This window comes from Geospiza fortis, unplaced genomic scaffold (assembly GCF_000277835.1).
Source record: "Geospiza fortis unplaced genomic scaffold, GeoFor_1.0 scaffold496, whole genome shotgun sequence".
Classification (NCBI taxonomy): Eukaryota; Metazoa; Chordata; class Aves; order Passeriformes; family Thraupidae; genus Geospiza; species Geospiza fortis.
In genome coordinates, this window is record NW_005054529.1 from 92,816 (window position 1) to 112,234 (window position 19,419).

Consider the following 19,419-nt stretch of genomic DNA (forward strand, 5'->3'; position numbering starts at 1 on the left):
AGAAGAAGGCAAACCAAGATATGGGAGTTCAGGGCTAAAGGGACCTCTTTGTTGTGTGTTTCCTGAAATCTGCATAGGCTTTGTTCACAGTGGTTCCTATTTTACACAGTTTTACACAGAACATTTAGTGAGCTTTTTTTGTTTTGTTTGGGGTTTTTGTTGGTTTTTTTTTTCCTTTGTTTGGTTTGCTTTGGTTTTTTTGTTTGTTTTTGGTTTGGTTAGGAGTTTGGATTTTTTTAATTGAGAGTATTATAAAGGGTAAATGGAATTAAAACTGACTGACTTAAAATGTCAGGCCCTTGGATTTCATTGCAAATAGGCTATGGTCTCATAGGTCCTGAAAGCGAGCCTGTGTTCTCAGAGCACATAGCGTTAGCTCTAAGTTTATCTATGAGCACTTGCTTATGGTTTTCTGCCATCTTTATTGCTGCTGTGGTTCCCAGGAATCATAATTTGGGATTTTTGTCGTGGGATTAAGAAATACTGAAGTTCTGCATTTAGCCAGGTATCTGTTTTCAGTCTTATGCTACTGTGCAATTAGAACATAGCAATTAATTTAGGCAGCACTAAATTATACTCTTTAATTCCCATTCATTAAAATCCAGGAACACTTTTAACATTCTTCAAAACCTTTGTTCACAACTTTGACAGGTGGAAGGATTTTAGAAAGTTCATAAACTTCTTGCTGATTAGTAATAACATTCTGTAGTTTTCCAGAAGCATGGAAAGGTCACTTGAAGGTGAACTTCTTGCTTTCATGCATAATGGATGAGATGAAACACTGTATGTAATTACTGTAAACCTAACAGACCAGGTCATGGATTTAGGAAGATAAAAAATAAGGTGCTAATGATTGGAAATCAAATTATGGTTTTCAATACCTTTTAGCTACATTTTCAAAAATATTAGTTATAATGCCAATAATTGACTTGAAATCCATAGTTAGAAACAAGAGCTGTTAATCAGTGTTTTGGAATAATAGGACTTGGTCTTAATGGTAACTAACTTAATGGTAACTAAGTTGCCCTGTTCTTCTAAGTTCTTCTAAGCCTTTTGATGTTTACATTTTTGTAATAGAGTTCTCACGCACTTTTATGTAAAGAATGATTGTTTTTGCATTCCTTTCTGGAGCAGGAGAAATTTGATGGACTGTTGATTTGACCAGTGTCATTGGAGAGGTGGCAATTTCATCCTCCAATCCAGGGTCCCTTTTCTAATTCTATATATATATCAAGGTCGAGAAATAAACTTCCCTTTTTTATACCTTGGAGGTTCCAGTGTGCATGTTGTTTTATTTCATGTCCTGTTGTGACACTAAGAGGCCTGCCAATAACTGCTGAACACAACCAATTTGTTGTGATTATTTCTCAAACAGCGTAAGTCTGTGTCCTCCTGTGTGACTTGTAATAGACTTTTTTGTCTCTGTGCTCAGACAGCAATTGATATTTGGCTCAAAACCTCTGGATTGGACATGACAGTTTCCTTGAATTCCCCCCAGTATTTACTACTTTACCTTTAGAAAACTGAGTAAATTTTTCTCCTTTTGCAGTCTGGAAACTGCATCCTATAAAACAAATAGCATCAGAGGTGCCCTAAGTCATAGAAGAAATACTGTAGGAAATAGTAGTAGACAAAAAGGCTTGTGATAAAGAGAGCCAGCCTGTAAGTTTGAGTAAACAAAGCACATGCTTTCTGAATTTACATCCTGTGAGATACTCAGTTGGAGATGTTCACTTCTGGGATAGCGACAGGTTTACCAAGAGGGCTGGTATCAACTCCCACTTCCAGAGAGTGAGTCCCTGGCAGAGTGGGAACTAGCATGCTCAAGTTCCTGCCACTAGTCACATTCTAGCCACAGGAATTAGCAGAAGAATATCAAGTTACATATGCCTTGATATTAAAAGAAGCTGTCTAAGCTGTCAACAGGAAAAGGCAATTATTCATTTTGCCTTCCATTAGTCATAGGTGAGCACCACTTATGTACAGCATGTGCAAGGAAAGTCACGTAAGTGCAGGAAGGTGCAGTCTGTCCAGGCACTGCAGGCAAGTTGACTGTTTCTGCCCCTACATAGCTAGCGCTTAAAGCAGGAAAGTTGCTGGGAACAGAGTTGTCAAATACAAAATAGAATAAGGTAGTTTCAGGTCTGTAGGAGCAAAGGAAGAGCACAGGATGAGCAGAGTGGGAATTAGGACATAAAGGGTCTGCAGCAGCTGGCAAGAAGAAGTCATGGAAATCAGTTAATGGCCTTGGAAAGAGATAGGTCTCTGAAGCAATCATGAAGAAGGAGAAAGTAGAAGACAATCTGGAACATGGCAAATGGAAGAAATTCACTCTAGTACCATTGATAAAAGTGGAGTGGTAGAAATTACAAAGTCAAGGCTTGAATACATAAGAAAAAAAATTCCTGCAGTATTCTGAGATCCCAGTACTAGGTTATGCTATGAGTGTCAACAACGTTCTCAAAGTAAAATTGCTAGAAGAGGACTGATAAAAAGCTAGTTTCTGGAATTGTTACAGCTTATTTATATATTTTGTTTCTTTTATAGGGCAATTGGCTATATAATGTCTACACTGTTCTACCCAATCGTCACCTTCTTACTCATTGCAATTTGTATTTCCTACTGGGCTGTGACAGCTGTGTATCCTTCTGTCTGTGTACCTATCTGGAGCAAGTTTTCTGGTCTGCAAGACTAGATAATTTTCTGCTATTTCACGTTAATTAAACCAATATTAAGAGGACTATTTGGTCACTTAGCACTTACTCTTCTGATGCACTCTTCTGCACTGCACATCTACATGTGATGCACAAACCAGACAGTGCTTTTATTAGAATTAAAAAAAAAACTGGACTAAAAGTCAGGCCAAGGCAGGGGGATCATACAAAGCCTTGTGTACTGCATAAGGTTGACTCTTGGGGGTGAAATGGGCCCTCAGTGAAGAGTGAATATGGTCTTTAATGTGCTGTGTGCTCCATAGGCCTGGTGTTAATAGTTTCTTAGTTAACTGGAGGTGGAATGGGTTATGTATGTGTTTTGTTCAGAAAAATATGAGAAAGGAGCGAGTGAACATACAGTGCACTATCTCCTCTGAATTGCCTAACAGCAATCACTGTTTGTTCCTCAACAACAAGGGCTTGGTAAGGATTAAAAAAGGGGGAAACTGCTGATTAACAAGCAGCTGTTATTTGATATGCAAAGAGTGTCAGTTGTTGCTGATCAGGGCAGTGTTAATTCATCCTTATGCTCTGTATCTACTTCTGACAAAATACAAGAACTACTGTATAATCTGCTTTGTCAAAGATAGATGTGGAGGAGAGATGGGGATGGTTTTCAATGTTATGCACCCTGCCCATTCTGGTCAGGGGTTATTACAGCTCCAGATATGAGTTTGCAGTAGTCCTTTAAGTAATGAGACTACTTGGTCTTGTCTGTCAACCCTTCAGCTATATCTCTGCAGAGCAAGAGCAGTTTTTCTGTTATATATACAAGTTCTTTAGAGCTAGTGGTTGCCCACTGCAGAATCCTAAGTTGCTCAAAAACCACAGTTCTATGATTCCTCCTTAAAATATTTCATTCAGTTTTCTGGCCACATCAGGAGAACCTGTGTATAAAGTAATGGCTAATCAAACACTGTGCAAGTATGCAAACCTGACATGTAACCCAGAGGTAAGTGTAACAAATATTTACCTATAGGGAAAGCTATACTGGCTGCATTTCTTAATCACTATTAAATGCACTTCTAGCAAAAAATCTGCATGTTTTAAGTAATGAGTCCCCATGTTAAATCTGAAAATATTACCTGATGTTCAGGTAACACTTTGTTTTGCAGACATAAACTAGTTTTTCTGCTAAACTGTCTTGTAAATGTTAGCATTCTAACTTACAGAGTGAGAAAGGAAGAGACAAAAATAAGATGTTCTTGAATTTGTGAGGTCTTCTGAAGGCAGTGGTAAACGTTGAAAGCTGCACCTCAAAGTTGCTCAGGGACTAGCCATGATTTGAAGCAGAAGCTTAGTTTCTTCTGGTACAGTAATTACCTTTATGAAGCTCCAAAAATATTTGGTTTTTTGGGTTTTTTTTAATTCTGCCTTCAAATTAAATTTTTCAAAATAAATTTGCCTTCAAAGTCAATTTTTTTTTACTTGGCTGTGGGTTTGAATTTAAGGATTCTTTAAAAACTAGATATATTTATCAAATGTTGTGCACCAGGGGAAGAATAACCCTGTATACCAGCACAGGCTGCAGGTGACCTGCTGGAGGGCAGCTCTGTGGAGAAGGATCTGGGGATCTTGGGGGGCAACAAGCTGTCCCTGAGCCAGCAGTTTGTCCTGGGGGCCAAGAGGTGCTTCAGGAAGAGCATTTTCAGCAGGTCAGGGGTGATCCTGCCCCTGTGCCCAGCTCTGTCCCTCAGCACAGCAGGGACAGGAGCTCCTGGAGCTGAGAAGGGCCTGGAGCATCTCGGTTCCCAGGCAAGGCTGAGGGAGCTGGGGCTGCTCAGCCTGGAGAGGAGCCCCAGAGAGAGGGGCCTCAGCCCAGGGTATCCCTGTGTACAGGGAGGGGCAGAGCATGAACCAGGCTCTGCTCTGGGGACCCAGCAGTGGGACAAGAGGCAATGAGCATTAAATTTCATTGTATTGCAGTGGTGATGCACACCCTGCTGATGGCTAAACACTACAAAATAAAGGAATTAGAATTGATCTGGTTTCATTTTGTGTCCAAACCAAGCAAATACATGAAATGAACACTAGAAATAGGGAAAAGTAATTAAATGTTTAGATTACTCCTTTTTTTAATGGTCTGAGATACATAAACTAAGTTGTGACCACATCCACAGTTTCCATTAAATTGTATAGCTCCATTTTTCATTTCAACCACAGTGATTTACCTGAACATACAATTTGGCATCTAGTTTTCAAGTAATTCTATTTTTGTTTTAATTGAGCAGATTTTCTTTAACAAAGCATTCATATATCTTAAAAGTAGATTCCTGAAATTCAAATTTCATTTATTCAAATTTCAGGGATGTAGTAAACAACCCTGTTTGCCAGTACCTAGTTTGAAGTTAAGTCTTTGCAGAAGACTGCATAAATCCTTGATATGAATCCTTAAATATGTAAACGGGTTATGTAGTGTTGCAGTTTTGAATGACGTAATGAAAAACATCAAGCAGAGTTATGTTATTTGTATTAACCTGCTAAACTTCAGATGCTATGTATATAGAATTCATTACTTACGATTGTTTGTTTTTCTTTCTATTTAGACTTTTAACACAACCAATGTGACTAAATTGTGCCCAGGTGCTCAGTGTACTTTTGCTTTTTATGGAGGAGAAAGCCTGTACCATAAGTACATCTTCATCTTCCAGTTAGCCAATGCCTTTGTCTTTCTCTGGCTGGTGAACTTTGCAATTGCACTGGGTCAGTGTACCCTTGCTGGTGCCTTTGCCTCTTATTACTGGGCTTATAGAAAACCAGCTGATATTCCACTGTGGCCACTCTTCTCTTCATTTGGACGAGCAATACGGTAAGACTGTGGAGCTGGAAGCGAGCCTTGTCATGTGTCTGACAAATGCTCTTTTTCCATCTATGGAAGCCAATCTTAGACTATCATAAGAAAATGATTAGTCAGCATTGGGGTTTAATCTCAGTGGCAGTCAAGCCCCCCACAGCTGCCTGCTTGTTCCCCCACAGTGGGATGGGGGAGAGAATCTGAAGGGTGAAAATGCGAAAGCATGTGGGTTGAGATGAAGACAGTTTAATAGGTAAAAGAAAGCTGCATGCACAAGCAAAGCAAAGCGAGGAATTCATTCCCCATTTCCCACAGGCAGGCATGTCCCCAGTACATCAGGGCTTCTTCATGTGTGGCAATGTCTTGGAACAACAAACTCCGTAACTTCAAAAGCTCCCCTCTTACCCCTCCTTCCACCAGCTGTTACTGCCTAGCACAGCTCAGTATGGTGTGAAGTATCCCTGGGGTCATTTGGCATCTGCTGTCCTGGCCATGTTCCCTCCTAGCCCCTCATGCACTCCCAACATGCTTATCAGTGGGGCAGGGTGAGGAGCAGAGCAGTTCTTGGTGCTGTGCAAGTGCTGCTCAACAATGGCTAAAACATGGGTGTGTTATCATAATTGTTCTGGTCAGAACTCCAAAACATAGCATAGCACAAGCTACTATGAAAAAAACTAACTCTAGTCCATCCAACCAGCACAATTGGGAAGATGTAGTTATTAGGTGAAGGCTGTATCCTGTAGCCCTACAGCACCAAGGCTGCTGCAGCTCCCTGCCCCTAGATCCAACCAATTGTAATGCTGAGCAGGTACTCCCAGTAGCAACACACACGAAATACATGTACACAACATGTGTACACAGATTGAGAGACAAACACTTACAAACACCAACAGCACCAGTGGCTCATCTTGTTCCTCTGTGGTGGATCGGGATAGGTCCATTCGTTTTGTGTAATTCCCACTAAAGGACCTTCCTTCACTTCTGATTTTATTTGTATATACATGCATATATGCATACATATATCCATGTACATAGGCACATGTGTGACATAACAGTCAAATATTTTGTTTTTAGATACCATACAGGTTCGCTGGCATTTGGAGCCTTAATTCTTGCAATTGTCCAGCTTATTAGAGTAATACTGGAATACCTGGATCACAAACTGAAAGGTGAGATTTATTAATCTGCCCTAGGTTGTTAAGACCTTCCTTGCTCTATTGCTTCCTTACTTTCCCAAGCTGTTTTTTAGCAAGGTAAAGAGACTAATTCCACATTATCCACTGTAGTTTCGTTGGAAGCCAGTAAATTTGTGTTCATTTACTCAAGCTGAGTCTATGTTCTTGGGAACATAATGCAAAGTTCAGATGGGATATGAGTCTGAGCTAATTGAAAGCTAGTGAGTTAAATTTGGTTGACAGAGAGAGTTCATACCTACAAATAAAAAAATAATGTCACAATTTAAGGTCTTCTTTTGAATAGCTTTCTACATTCTGAAGACTATTAATGAGTTCTATGTATGATGTACTCTCTCCTGCTCTTTTCAGGTACTCAGAACTCCTTCACTAGATTCCTACTCTGCTGCCTCAAGTGCTGTTTCTGGTGTTTGGAAAAATTCTTAAAATTTATAAACAGAAATGCCTACATCATGGTATGTCCCGTGTCTGCATGTTGTCTCCCCTATCTAGAACATTAAAATATCCTAGACACTACTAGTTCATCAAAAGCCAGCAGTACTTGAATCTGCTGATAATGGGATTTATGGGAGTTTTCAGTACATGCGTGTGGTTCTACTATGAAAAGTAAGATTTTTTTTTCCTTCTGATTTCAACCTCTTTTTTTCCCTTTGTCCATCACCCTCCCCCCCAGAATAAGTGGGAAGGGGTGGAATAACTGGTTAACTGCCCCTGTAATTCAATAATTGATACCCTGATTTCAACAGGAATATTAGCTTATTTCATAATGCGTGTTGATGACATTTCTGTTTGGAGGTGGTAGTTGAATAAGGAGGTCAGAAGGCATGTGATGATTGTATTTCCACCTCGAAGTTAGAAGCACAAATTCTACTAGCAGAAGCAGTGATATTTCTCTCAAATAAGCCTTCTTAGCTTCCAGATAAGAGAAGTTTGAAATCGTCACATAAATTAACATACACAGATTTCAGCCTAGGATGTTCTGGCTGGAACATCCGAGGCTGAAATCTGTGTATGTTAATTTATGTGAAGATGTCCTTTTTCCAATTGGAAGCAATATTGGTGATTGAATGGTACAGTCACAGACATCTCGTCTCAGAGGAGGTGGCTGTAGTGGGTCCATTACAACCTGTGTTGATGCAATTGATGTCCATTACAACCTGTGTTGATGCAATTGATTTTTGCCATCTTGAAGAGGAAGTGTTTTTGACAATCTTCTTTACAGTTCATAAACTGTCTGAGCTGAGAGCTGTTCTGGTATATCTTACCGTGGTGAACACTATTCCAGGAAGAAGTAGTTTTGTTCCTGAATAACTTTTGCTGCTTTATTTTATGCAGATTTCTTCTTCAGGGAAAGCAGCATCAGGTCCAAGGAGATAACTACAGGGGTCAGCTGACTTCAGCTCTCCAAGTGCCTATTCTTTTCCACTGACTATAAATCTAGTTTAAGTAACTAGCAAAGGGAGAAGAACCCCTTGACTGTGACCGTGGTCACAAGGGGTCTTGGGTGAAGGAAGAGACGAGATGGTTGACTCCATGATCAGAAGGCTTGATTTATTATTATGTTGTATATATACTACATTATACTATACTACAAAGGAAAATCAGGAGAGCTTTTCAGAAGCTGCTGCTCTGCTAGGAATAGAAAAGTAAAGAATGATAACAAACTCCGCTCTCTCAGACACAGTCCGAGAGAGCTCTCAGTTCTGGATTGGCTATTATTTCTAAACATCCAAGATGGGCCAATCCAGACTGACTTGTTGCATTCCACAGCAGCAGATAACCTATTGTTTATGTCTATCACTGAGGCCACAGATTCTCAGAAGGAAAAATCCTAAGGAAAAGATTTTTCACAAAGAGAATGTCTGCGACACTTGACAAGTACCTTTTTTGGTCTGCTTAGCAAACTAAGTACTTAGTCTACTACCTGTGAGATCACAAGGGGTGGCATGCTCATTGCCAGGGGATTTGAAGGGGAAAGATGGATAATATTCTGTCCCAGCCTGATGGGAAACATTGAGAAGTAGCAGGTGACTGAGGAAAGTGTTTTATGTTCATCTGAGTTTCAAGGCCACAAATTAGGGAGAACTATGGATTACATGCAGATGGATCCTGGCATATGAGAAGGTACCCTAATTATTTACATTACTTAACAGCCACTGTTATTTTACAGATTGCCATATATGGTAAAAACTTCTGCACCTCGGCAAAGGAAGCATTCTTTTTGCTCATGCGGAATGTGGTGAGGTAAGAGACTATCTCCTTCCCTTCTTGGAAATGTCAGGAGTTCCTACTATTGCACTCTGTGGGCACACTTCTTTCCTCTCCCATATCTTCTCCAAATACTGAGTGCCACTTCTGTCCTCAAATGTGGCCCTCACTTCTTACACTCAGTGTATAACAGCGGGCTGGCCCGTATAGTAACCTATGCAGAGTTGATGGAATCTCATTGTTTTGTTGTGATTGGTCCTTTAAATTCCTAAGTACCCAGTACATTGTAATAATGCCTCCAAGAAACAAGTGGACCCCCTGAGAGGAGATCTGCAGATAGATGGGAATGGGGTGCTCATCATCTGTCATATGTTTGTTTTTTGAGCTTTGGTCCACTTGGTCTGAGAAAGGGAAAGAAGAAAAACCTAAGTCTTCTGATTCATTCAGAAATGTTATGAGGTGTTGGAGAGTGGAAGTAAAGAAGACAGAATACTTTCCTTTCAAAAAGATTGTCTTTAACATAACCAGATGTCCTCTGATGCTTGGAAATTTCCTGGCCCTTTTTTCCACTACTGAGCATGTTGCCAAACTCCCTGTTCTCATCAGTACTTTCCTTCTTTGCTCCTGGCTCCTCCTTTGCTACTGGAAGATCAAAACATAATGGGAGAATAACTTAGGAGCAGGCCATATTGATGCAATACAACGCAATCTAATTATCAAGCAAGAGACTCAGTAAAACTGGTTAGGTGGTTTAAAAGCATTAAGTGAAGGACTAGAGGAGAAGGGAAATGGAGGCAAGGGCTGAAAGACGAAAGTGGAAATGGCACTAAAGAAAGAAGAGAAAAGGACTGGAGCTGGGAGATGGAATATCTTCACTGTGTTACCCTGTACTAATATCAGGACAGTGATCTCCATACTGAGTAATGCCTGTGCAATAGGAGAGAATCTGCCTTCATTTCCTTACAGAATATCACCTCTCTGCCCTTTATGATTTTGCTCTTAATCTGTAAGAGCAATAGTTAAGAGCTAGACATATAATTATGTTGTTTCAAATAAAGATGTTTTTATCTTGTGCATTTTGCTAAATCTGAATTCTGACAGGTTAATGATGATTTGTCTCTTTAGTAGTTCTTAACATTTATTTTTCACAGTAGTCAGTACTGTGTATTACCACATCCACAGTGGTAATATGGCCCTTTGTGCTGTCAAGAGGTTGAAAATACAAAGTTAATTTTTCATCCCATTATTTATCTGCAGTTTATGGTAAGATAGGCTGGCAGAACACTGAGCAGAAACTCCCTGCTGTGCTTCACTGAGACCTGCAGATTTATTATCAGCTTTTCTGTCTGCCTTTGTTCATCTGTGATTATCTTCCCGCTCTGAAGTTTCCTGCCTTCTATGTTGTACCATGATATCTTAGAATAGTAAATTTGGCATATTATGACATCATGAAAGATGGCCAGATAGGACTAAGTGAAAAGGAGGCCTACCAGCAATCTACATAAATATGGCTTTTTGTTTTGATGTGTACTTCTCCTATTCTGGCCTGGCTTATCCGTGCCCCTAGAAGTAAGGCTGAAATAAAAATATTTTGAAGTTTTGGGTTGGTTGATTTTTTTTAAACCAACTTGAGGAATAGTCTCCATGTCAGTCCTGTAGCAGCATTGCTACATTAAGGCCTTGCCCAACAAAGGCTCAGTGCTTTTTTGCCTCCTGAGATGATGCTGTAGCAGCACCCATCTCAGCACTGCCTGTCTGTGGTGCTGTGTTGTCAGCCTGTAAAACCAGCAGAAGACAGCTTCTGGTCATGTTTTGCAATTATCCATAGATTTAAGGAGAAAGAATACAAATGTCTGGTTGTGACAATTATGTCTCATTTGTCCTTTGCTAAACAGGGTTGCAGTTCTGGACAAAGTTACAGACTTCCTTCTATTTCTGGGGAAAATCCTTGTTGCTGGTGGTGTAGGTGAGCTGCTTGTTTGTTTTCTAAATGGTATGCTTTATTTTCTGGTACCCACAAGCATGCCTGCCATGTTCATATGTGCTTAGCTAGCAGCTGGAGGTTCTCATTTGTCTAACTATTTGGAAATCTGTTTCTGTGTTTCTAGGATTTGCTAGATTGATCTAAAACCATTTTTTCCCTTTCTCCCCTCTGCTCAGCACTTGGTTTGCCTTGACAGTGTCTTTTCCATAATTGCTTTTACAGCTTTTGAATGTGTGGCTGGTGCAAGGACTTCTGCAGCTGCATCATTGTAGTTGAATCAAACCAAATTCACATCCAATAAGTCAGCCACAGTCAGTTCTCCTTTTGTAAGAACTGAACAAAATTGCAAATGAGATTCACCTGGTAACAGACAATTGCGTATAGATGTGGTGGTACAGGTCTGCAGGACCTGAAGCTTTGCTGTATTTGAGCCCCTTATATCTATAAGCTATAGGAAAAGAAATAGGGTATTTCTAGCATCCTTATAGGATTTTCTTTGTTATCTGTAGATGTCAAATAGATTATTCAGTAGAGTAGTTATCAAGTAGACTATTCATGGTTTTTTGTGACAGAAAAGTGGTTTTCTATCTTTTAAATGAAGCACTTTCAGAAATTCAGGTTTGGCAGTGTTCTGTTGTGGTTTTTCCAAATTGTCACAGCAGTTTCAAAAACCTATTTTACAAATAGCCATATTTTGCATTCTGTATACTTTCAAAGTTAACTAATTAATTATATTTTAATCAAAAGTAAAACTAGTACCAAAAGCTGATATAAAGTGTTTTGTCATCACTGTAGAATTACAGTATTTATTAATTTTGCTGTTAAATTCAGTAGAATAGTGAAACAAAATAACTCATTAAAGTCTTTCTGGGCCTATTAATATCTTCATGGTAATTGATTAATTTATATATCTCTTCTGTTAGATAATTAGTATTGAAGAATGTATTGTTTACAAACTTTTATTGAAACCAGCCTTGGATCTGTTTTCTGTCTTATCCATTCTTTAGATCCTGGGAAATTAGAGCTAGCATGGAAATAACTAATTGCCTGTTCTTCTTGCAGGTGTTCTTGCATTCTTTTTCTTCACACAGAGAATACCAGTCTTTGGACAGGAAGTGCCAATGCTAAATTACTACTGGGTACCATTGTTGGTAAGGCAACGATTTAATTTCTTGAATGCTTGGGGCAGTTTGAGGTGCATGGTCTGGTAACAGCTTCTTTGGTCAGCGTCTCAGTGGCATAGTATCCACTCAAGTGAGGACTGAGCTGCTGCACTCCAATCCTTGGGATCCTTCAGGCAGAAGTGGCACTGCAGTGGCTCTGAATCTTCAGAAAAATTAGGTTTCACATTTCCTCAGATTTCCCAGGCAGCAAGACACTGATGACAGTGTGGCTTCTAATGGAAGGGACTTGCAATGCATCTCTCTCTCCTTTTGTAAGCCCCCCCTTAAATTTCAGAACATCTCTAGGCTGAGTGATTCTTGAAGGAGTTTGGAATATTCTTGGCATATATTCTCCTCAGAGGTTGAAATAATTTCAGTTTGGAGCTATTTCCAGCTCGAAAACTAGAAGCTGCTACATGTTAGGATGCAGTGTCTTGAACCTGTGATCCCTGTCCACAGCATTAGTAACCTTTGGTAGAAATACAGAGCTGAGATTAAATTCTTCTAAATTTGCATAGCAGACTAGACTTCTGACTTGTGTTAATACTACCACAGTGGTGCTGAAAGAAATTTGGGGGTTTATTGTGGTTTGTTTTTTGTAGACGGTCATCATTGGCTCCTACTTAGTTGCACACGGGTTCTTCAGCGTCTATGCAATGTGCGTCGACACGCTTTTCCTCTGCTTTTGTAAGTACTACATTTTCTTTCAGTAATACCTGCAAGTCATGGAGAGAGGAGTAAAAAATCATCTTATCCATCCTTCCAGACACAGAAGTCTGGTGGCATACTAGCAAACTGTATGAAAAATTAGCAGCTTCTTCTTTTCATATTGGCTCTGTGATACGGTCTTCCATGCTTTAGTGTCCAAATTGAATTACTTGAAGAAGTGTAAGGTAACTTTATGGTTTATGGAAATATCTGGCTTTTGTTTTTCAGATGTTCCTTAAATGTCATTAAGTTTGCTTCTGGGTGCTTTGTGAAGAGCCCTGTACAGTATTGATTTGCTTAAGCGTCTTGACAGTAACAAATATATTCTTTGGTATATAGATGGTACTTTGTTTTCAGTTTAATAACCCTGAGCAAAGTATTATGCTGAATTACCTCAAAGATTCTGTGAAATACCACTTGAAGCTAACTGTCTCTTGGACTCCCAATGGCAAACAATCAAAGGGACTGCTGTTCAGGCTGCCCAGATAGAGAATACTAAAATCACAAAAGAAATCTGCTGTTCTTGAATTAGGATAGAATTATCAGAAGCAGGTGTCCTTAGCATGTAGTACCTTCCATGTGCTGTATTTTTCTATAATGAAAGCCATTCTGGTAGGTCTAAGTGTGTTGCCATGTGGCAGGACACAAGTAGAAGTTAGTTACATGGTAGTGGTTGTTCTTGCAATTTGCAAATTATTTGATAATACTAAGGGAAATAGTCATAGGCTTCATCTTTCATAAATATACACTATGGATTACTGAAGTGAGGCAGACATAGTAATACTGATTCTTTAAACACTCACTTTAACCTCACTTCCATAGAAACTAAGGTTAGCAAGGATTCTGAAAAACTGGGTTGCCAAAGAATCCCAGGAACAAGATCAGTTAGAAAACTCAAAATTGGTATTTAGTTGAGAGCTACATCCTATTTATCTCATTTTATGGGCTTTGGTTCTAAGCAAACATGATTACAGGCAGACATAGCACTAATAACACTCAGCTTCTACTTTTCTATAGGGAAAAAGGTAATGTCTGCCTTGTTGATTCATATTCTGTTCTACTTCCCATGCTCCCATTAAGTAATAAACAATAGATCAGATAGAATATTATTAATTCACGCAATAGGTTCTCAAATAAACTTTATCTTAGGCAGTGAAAAATGGTCCGGTTTTAGAAAGTGCTTAACTCCATGGCTGTCTTTGTGACACATTTTCTGGCAAGAGATTTCCAAAATAGCAGGGTTCAGTGAAGGAATGAGAGTTTCTGAAAATTTCTACCTATACTGCCAAACCAAAGATCTGCAGAATAAAAGGGATATATTGCTATCATTAAAAAATGACAAGATGTTTGTGTCTCTGCATCATGTAAAACCTCTTGTGGTCTAAGAAAATAGAAATTTTATAATGTCATTCATCAACTTTATAATAAAGCTAAATTACCTTGATTTAATTTCTTTTAATGTTGGGTCTACTGCTGTCTCCTTTTTTCAATTCTTTTTGTGTCTCTGTGTGTGTGGTTGTACTGTGTTTCCTTTTTTGACTGGTCTTGCTGTGTAAATTCAGGTGAAGACCTGGAAAGAAATGATGGATCTACAGCAAAACCCTACTTCATGTCAGCTAGCCTCCACCGAATTCTAGGGAAGAAGAAACTAAGCCCTAAGAAGGCAGCGGGATAATGAACGCTAAACCTCAACATCAAAAAGTGTCACTTTTAAGCAAAACGTGTATAAAGTAGGCAAAAGTAAAAACTGTAAATGATGCTTCTGGTTAATGGGTGATTCTTTTTTCCTTTTGCTGATATAAAAAAAAAGAGCAACATTGGTAACATTTAACTAGTTTAAATGCTTAAACTAACAGCTGTGAAAACAAGGCCACGTTTTAGTTTATAGAGTGCCTATGAAAAGGAAAATGTAAATTTGAAACTTTTATAAGTGTATAATGATGTTTTAATAACTTTTGTAATACAAGTTGCTGCCTTAGATGACAGCAGTTTTGATAATGTTTCTTATAAGTGTATATTTGTAAAAGAAATTCAGGCAATTTTTTGGAAGCACTAACGTATAACCTAATTAGCCATAAAAAAAGATAGTTTGAGACTCCAGTTAATGAGGAGATGGTACTAAATTTGTAAATATGGTGCTATGATTGTATTTTTTTGTACAAGCTGGTTTGCAGCTATTTAAACTGTGATTATACATGCATTAATGATTTCCTACACTGAAAAATGTAGTGATATTTTAATCACATCCACAACTGCATCTTTTAAGACATGATGGTACCCTACAGATCCCAAAGAAGGTAGTCAGAAAATACTTAAGTTGATACTGCTTAAAGTGAAGTTTTATGGGAGTTGTGCTTAAAAGATTATATAACTGAGAGAAGGTCCCACTGCAGCTGAAGTGATTTGTGGTTTACACAAATGAGGTTTCATCTGGTACAAGATGGTGAATGTATAGTTTTTAGCTGATGTCTAAGAGAGATGCACATGTGTTAATATCCCCCTAACCCTGACAAGTCTCTGATTGCATTCTGTGTTACAGGGAAGTTGAGCTTCACTGAAAGGAAAACTAAATGCAGTCCTTTTTTCGTTGAATGAAAGTCTTCGCTCTGTGTGTGTGCACAAGGAGTTCATTGCCTCTGCCTAGCTTAGAAGGGCTCCAAGCCATTGGAATGACTCTGCAGGTGCAGAGGGCTGGGGCTGCACTTCCTGCACGTTTCCGTGCTCCCAGTGGCTCACACAGCAAGGTACTAGGACGTTGAACTCAAATCTTCTCATAGTACAGAATTAATTATTCAACTACTGAAAGATGCTCTGAAAGATTTAGTTTGCTTTTTGATTGTTAAATTTTCCCAGTCATTAGTACAAAGTCATTAATACACCTGTTGGTAGAAAGCACATTAACGTTCAGTGGGGTTTATGACCCTCCCAGTAGTGGAATTGTCACTGCCATTAAGTAACAGCTCCACTGATGGAAAAAGTCTTAACACTGGAGAGTTTATCAAGTCTGTTACTACCAAGACGGAGCTAAAAATACTTTAATTTATTAGTCTCCTGGGGGAGCCAAGGACCCAGCTATACTGAGGCCTGCCCCTATTTTTCATGAATTCCAGTGGATTGAAAAAGTTATTCCAGCACTTTCCAGGAGTGCCATGTGCCATACATTTGCCAGTTCTGTGACAGGAGTTCAGCACCTGGAAATACTTGTCTAACCCTAGATGTCCATTGGTGTCACAAAAAGAAGTGTAAATTCTTTTCCAGATGATTTGAAGGCAGGTTTCTGGGGAAAGTTTACTGACCATCTACATCCCAATGGGATTTTGCTCTCTAACTTACAGCTCTGATTTGTGATGTCTGTGATCACTGCAAAGGCAGTAATACTGTCCTTCATGCCATGGGTCTGGGGTCATATTGCTGCACAAGCGACCACCATCCACACCCTTGCAGTCATGGGCATGGTAAAATCTTGAAATTCAGTGACCTGAGGTGCAGGTGGGAGTATCCTTATTAGCTTTCTCTTTGGTCCAATGTATGCTGGAGCCTTTTCCCTGAAGCAAAAATGAGGAGTTCAGTTTAGGACTCCAATAATGTAAAATAAAGGCATATGGTTTCAAATATAGCTGCTGATTATAGGCACCTTTAGATTTTGGTAACCCCCTCCTGAGATACCCTAGAGGAAACTTGACTTTTAGAAAGGACTGGGAATCCCACCTTTGGGAAAAAAAAGGACTCCTGAGAGATTAAGTTTTTCATCATCATCATCATCATCATCATCATTCCTTTCTCATTATGTGCATGGTATGGATTACACACACACACCCGACCCACCCCCGTGATTCTAATATTTTTTGAGAATGAAGTCAGTAACTTTTGGGGGTATGTGTAACCATTCTGTGATTAAAGAAGCTGTTGGTCTTGTTACAATCCATGTTTTAAAGCTTTTTTTTTAATACTACTGATTAATTTTCAGCTAAAGAAACTGCATTACATGATCTATATTTCTACTCGAGTGTCTTATTGGGAGCTCAATTGAAAAAGCGTTTTTCTGAATATAGCTTGCTTTTTTATCATATGAATGTAACCACAGAGTTTACTAGGAATAAAACATAATAGGAAATAGTATACAGTTATTTGATTAGAAAACTTTTGTAACAAACCTATGCATTTACTAAAGGAATTTCTAAAAGTGAAAGTTTTAAATTGTATTATTATTTATATATGGTAAAAATTATATATATGTATAAGTTTGCTCCTCTCACTATTTTGTGAAAGTATTTAGAATGTAACTGATCATCATTTTTGAGAAGAAAATTTAAAAGCCATTTTCTTACGATGTAATTATGAGAACTGTGAAAATACAAAGCAATACCATGTAGATTTTGTAATCAATAAATTCAGTAAGTTGTAAGTATTTAATATTAAAATTGGCTTTTTAGAAATAAATTGCAAATAATTAGTCAAAATAATACAGATATTTACTCGGGAAAGGTTCACCTAAGATATTTGAGGACTATCTTATTATAATGGTTCCTAATTAATCCTGTGGGCCGGAGTCTGCAGATGCACACCACAGAGGAGGTACTAATATTGATATTTTTGGATTTGGACTTTTACTTTGTTGCTTGCTTTAGTATGAAATTAAAAATTCCTTTTTTTACTGTAGAGAGTGGAACACAGTAACATATGCCATGTGCTTTGCTGCTCAGCCCGCCAGGGCTGGTGACGCAGTGCCCACAGTGCACTGGGTCAGTGCTTGCGGTGCTAATGGATGCAGGCGTAGGAGACCCCAGAACCAGCAGGCTCCTGAGCTGCCCAGGGCATGCCAGGGTCAGGGGCGTGACTCAGGGTCATGCCAGGCACCTTCTCCCTGGGAGGAGCTGTGGAAAAGCAGGTGGATCTGAACAAAGACCCTTTTACATGAGTAGAAAAATAAACATTCTCAAAATCACAAAGAAGCAGAATGTAGAAACCAAGACATAAAATACCTGCTATCACATCCATGTGATCACATTTGTTTAGTTTGGTTTGGATTCATTGTATCTCACTAAAGCATATTAGTGAATGGCTTTCATTTACATGTTTTATGCCAAAGTTTTAATGTCAAGCCTTCAAATTTTGTAAGAACAAAAAAAAAAAAAACCACCACCAAAAAAAAAAAACCCAACAAAAAAACCCCCACAAAACCACCAACAACAAAAAAACACCACACACACACTCACACAAAACCATCAAAACAAAACAAACGAAAAAACCCCATGGAAACAACACACAGAAACAAGAAGATAGGATCATTTCTTCTGATGAGGATTTTTTTTCCAAACAGTATTCAGCAGATGATTCTTAGGTGATCCAAGGATGCTGAATATTCCTTTAAATGTTAGTATTCTATGAAATATTTCACTATTGCATGTTCTGCTATAGAACAGGAAAAATATTTTGGTGGATGCAATGTCAGGCTGATTCTTCAATTGTCAGTAAGTGTTCTTCCACAAGTGGGCTGTCAGAGAAGTGGTTATGAAGAATAAACTGACTGGTTTTGGGCAACCCAGAATGTCTCCCTTTCACCAGTTGCTCAGCCTGGACAGCTGTATCCTTGCAGACAAAGTGCCTTACTGGCTGTTACTTTACCTGGCTTACATTTTGAAATTCATCTATACCGTGTAGACTACGAAACAGAAAAGGCTAGAGAGGAAAACCAACACTTTATTTCAAATTGACTAATAAAAAATCAACTGTAGTAAGGATGTCAGGTGTGTTTGCGCTGTGTGATGCAGCGCACTGTTGCTGTCGAGAGATTATGAAAATTGATGGTGTGGTCCGGGAGAAAACGTAACAATAGTGTTGCAAATAAATGAAAACAATGCAAGACTGTTCCATTTTTATACAGTAGATTTTTAAAATAGCTTTAATTTGTGATATAGTGGACTTCTGAGTGGGGCCTATTCTGCTTTCTGTTTACAATGATCACGTGTATTGTACCTGTGTAACTGCGGGTAGAACTGGGCTCTTGCTACTTACAACACAAGGAATAAAGCTAAAAATTACGTATATATTACTGTAATACATCTATTTGTGTGTTTATAAGCATAAGGTTCCTTCTCCATTTCAAGACTGATAATTTCCTATTCTGGAACCATTTTATAAATTGTTCTAAATTTTTAAACTTTTGATACAGGCAATGATTTTTGGGGTAATTTGTAATTTGTACTGCACTGTAAACAATTGAAAATGAGTGTTTCTTCATGTTCAAGTAATACTACTGCTATTAGTATTAAAATTGTCTGTTACCCTATGCTACAAAATGTCCACATGCATTTGTCCCAAATAATGAGTTTTAAAGCCATAAAAATGGCTCTTTGAGGTTTAAGAAATGAAAGGTAGGTTTCATTAATATGATTCTTAAGATCGTATTGTTTTGTCAAAACCGAATTAACACGAGCATGATGATTTGAGCTCTAAATCCTGTTGCTTCTGCTATGCAGAAATAGAATCCTTTTGTTTAAATGTCTTTGATACCGGAAGTGCTTAATTCTGTTTCACAGTTCTTGGGGATTGTTCTAATAAAGATTTCGATACGAGCCGGAGTGCGTCTGCACCGCGCCGGGCTGTACGCGGGGCTGTGCGGGGCGGGCCGGGGGCTCTGCCGAGCGGAGCGGGG

The 19,419-nt window shown here is 38.8% G+C and overlaps 1 protein-coding gene across 1 annotated transcript in view; it reads left to right on the forward strand.

Annotated features, from left to right (window-relative positions):
• SLC44A5 (solute carrier family 44 member 5) overlaps positions 1-19,339 on the forward strand; it is a 69,036-nt gene extending 49,697 nt beyond the window's left edge. Inside the window, exons 14-23 of the mRNA XM_031063764.1 lie at positions 2,548-2,640; positions 3,579-3,666; positions 5,261-5,523; positions 6,583-6,677; positions 7,053-7,156; positions 8,872-8,945; positions 10,805-10,875; positions 11,956-12,044; positions 12,659-12,743; positions 14,327-19,339. Of these exons, the coding sequence (XP_030919624.1) occupies positions 2,548-2,640; positions 3,579-3,666; positions 5,261-5,523; positions 6,583-6,677; positions 7,053-7,156; positions 8,872-8,945; positions 10,805-10,875; positions 11,956-12,044; positions 12,659-12,743; positions 14,327-14,439 (1,075 nt within the window). The 3' untranslated portion in view covers positions 14,440-19,339. The remainder of the gene's footprint in view (positions 1-2,547; positions 2,641-3,578; positions 3,667-5,260; positions 5,524-6,582; positions 6,678-7,052; positions 7,157-8,871; positions 8,946-10,804; positions 10,876-11,955; positions 12,045-12,658; positions 12,744-14,326) is intronic.
• Positions 19,340-19,419: the final 80 nt, after the last annotated feature.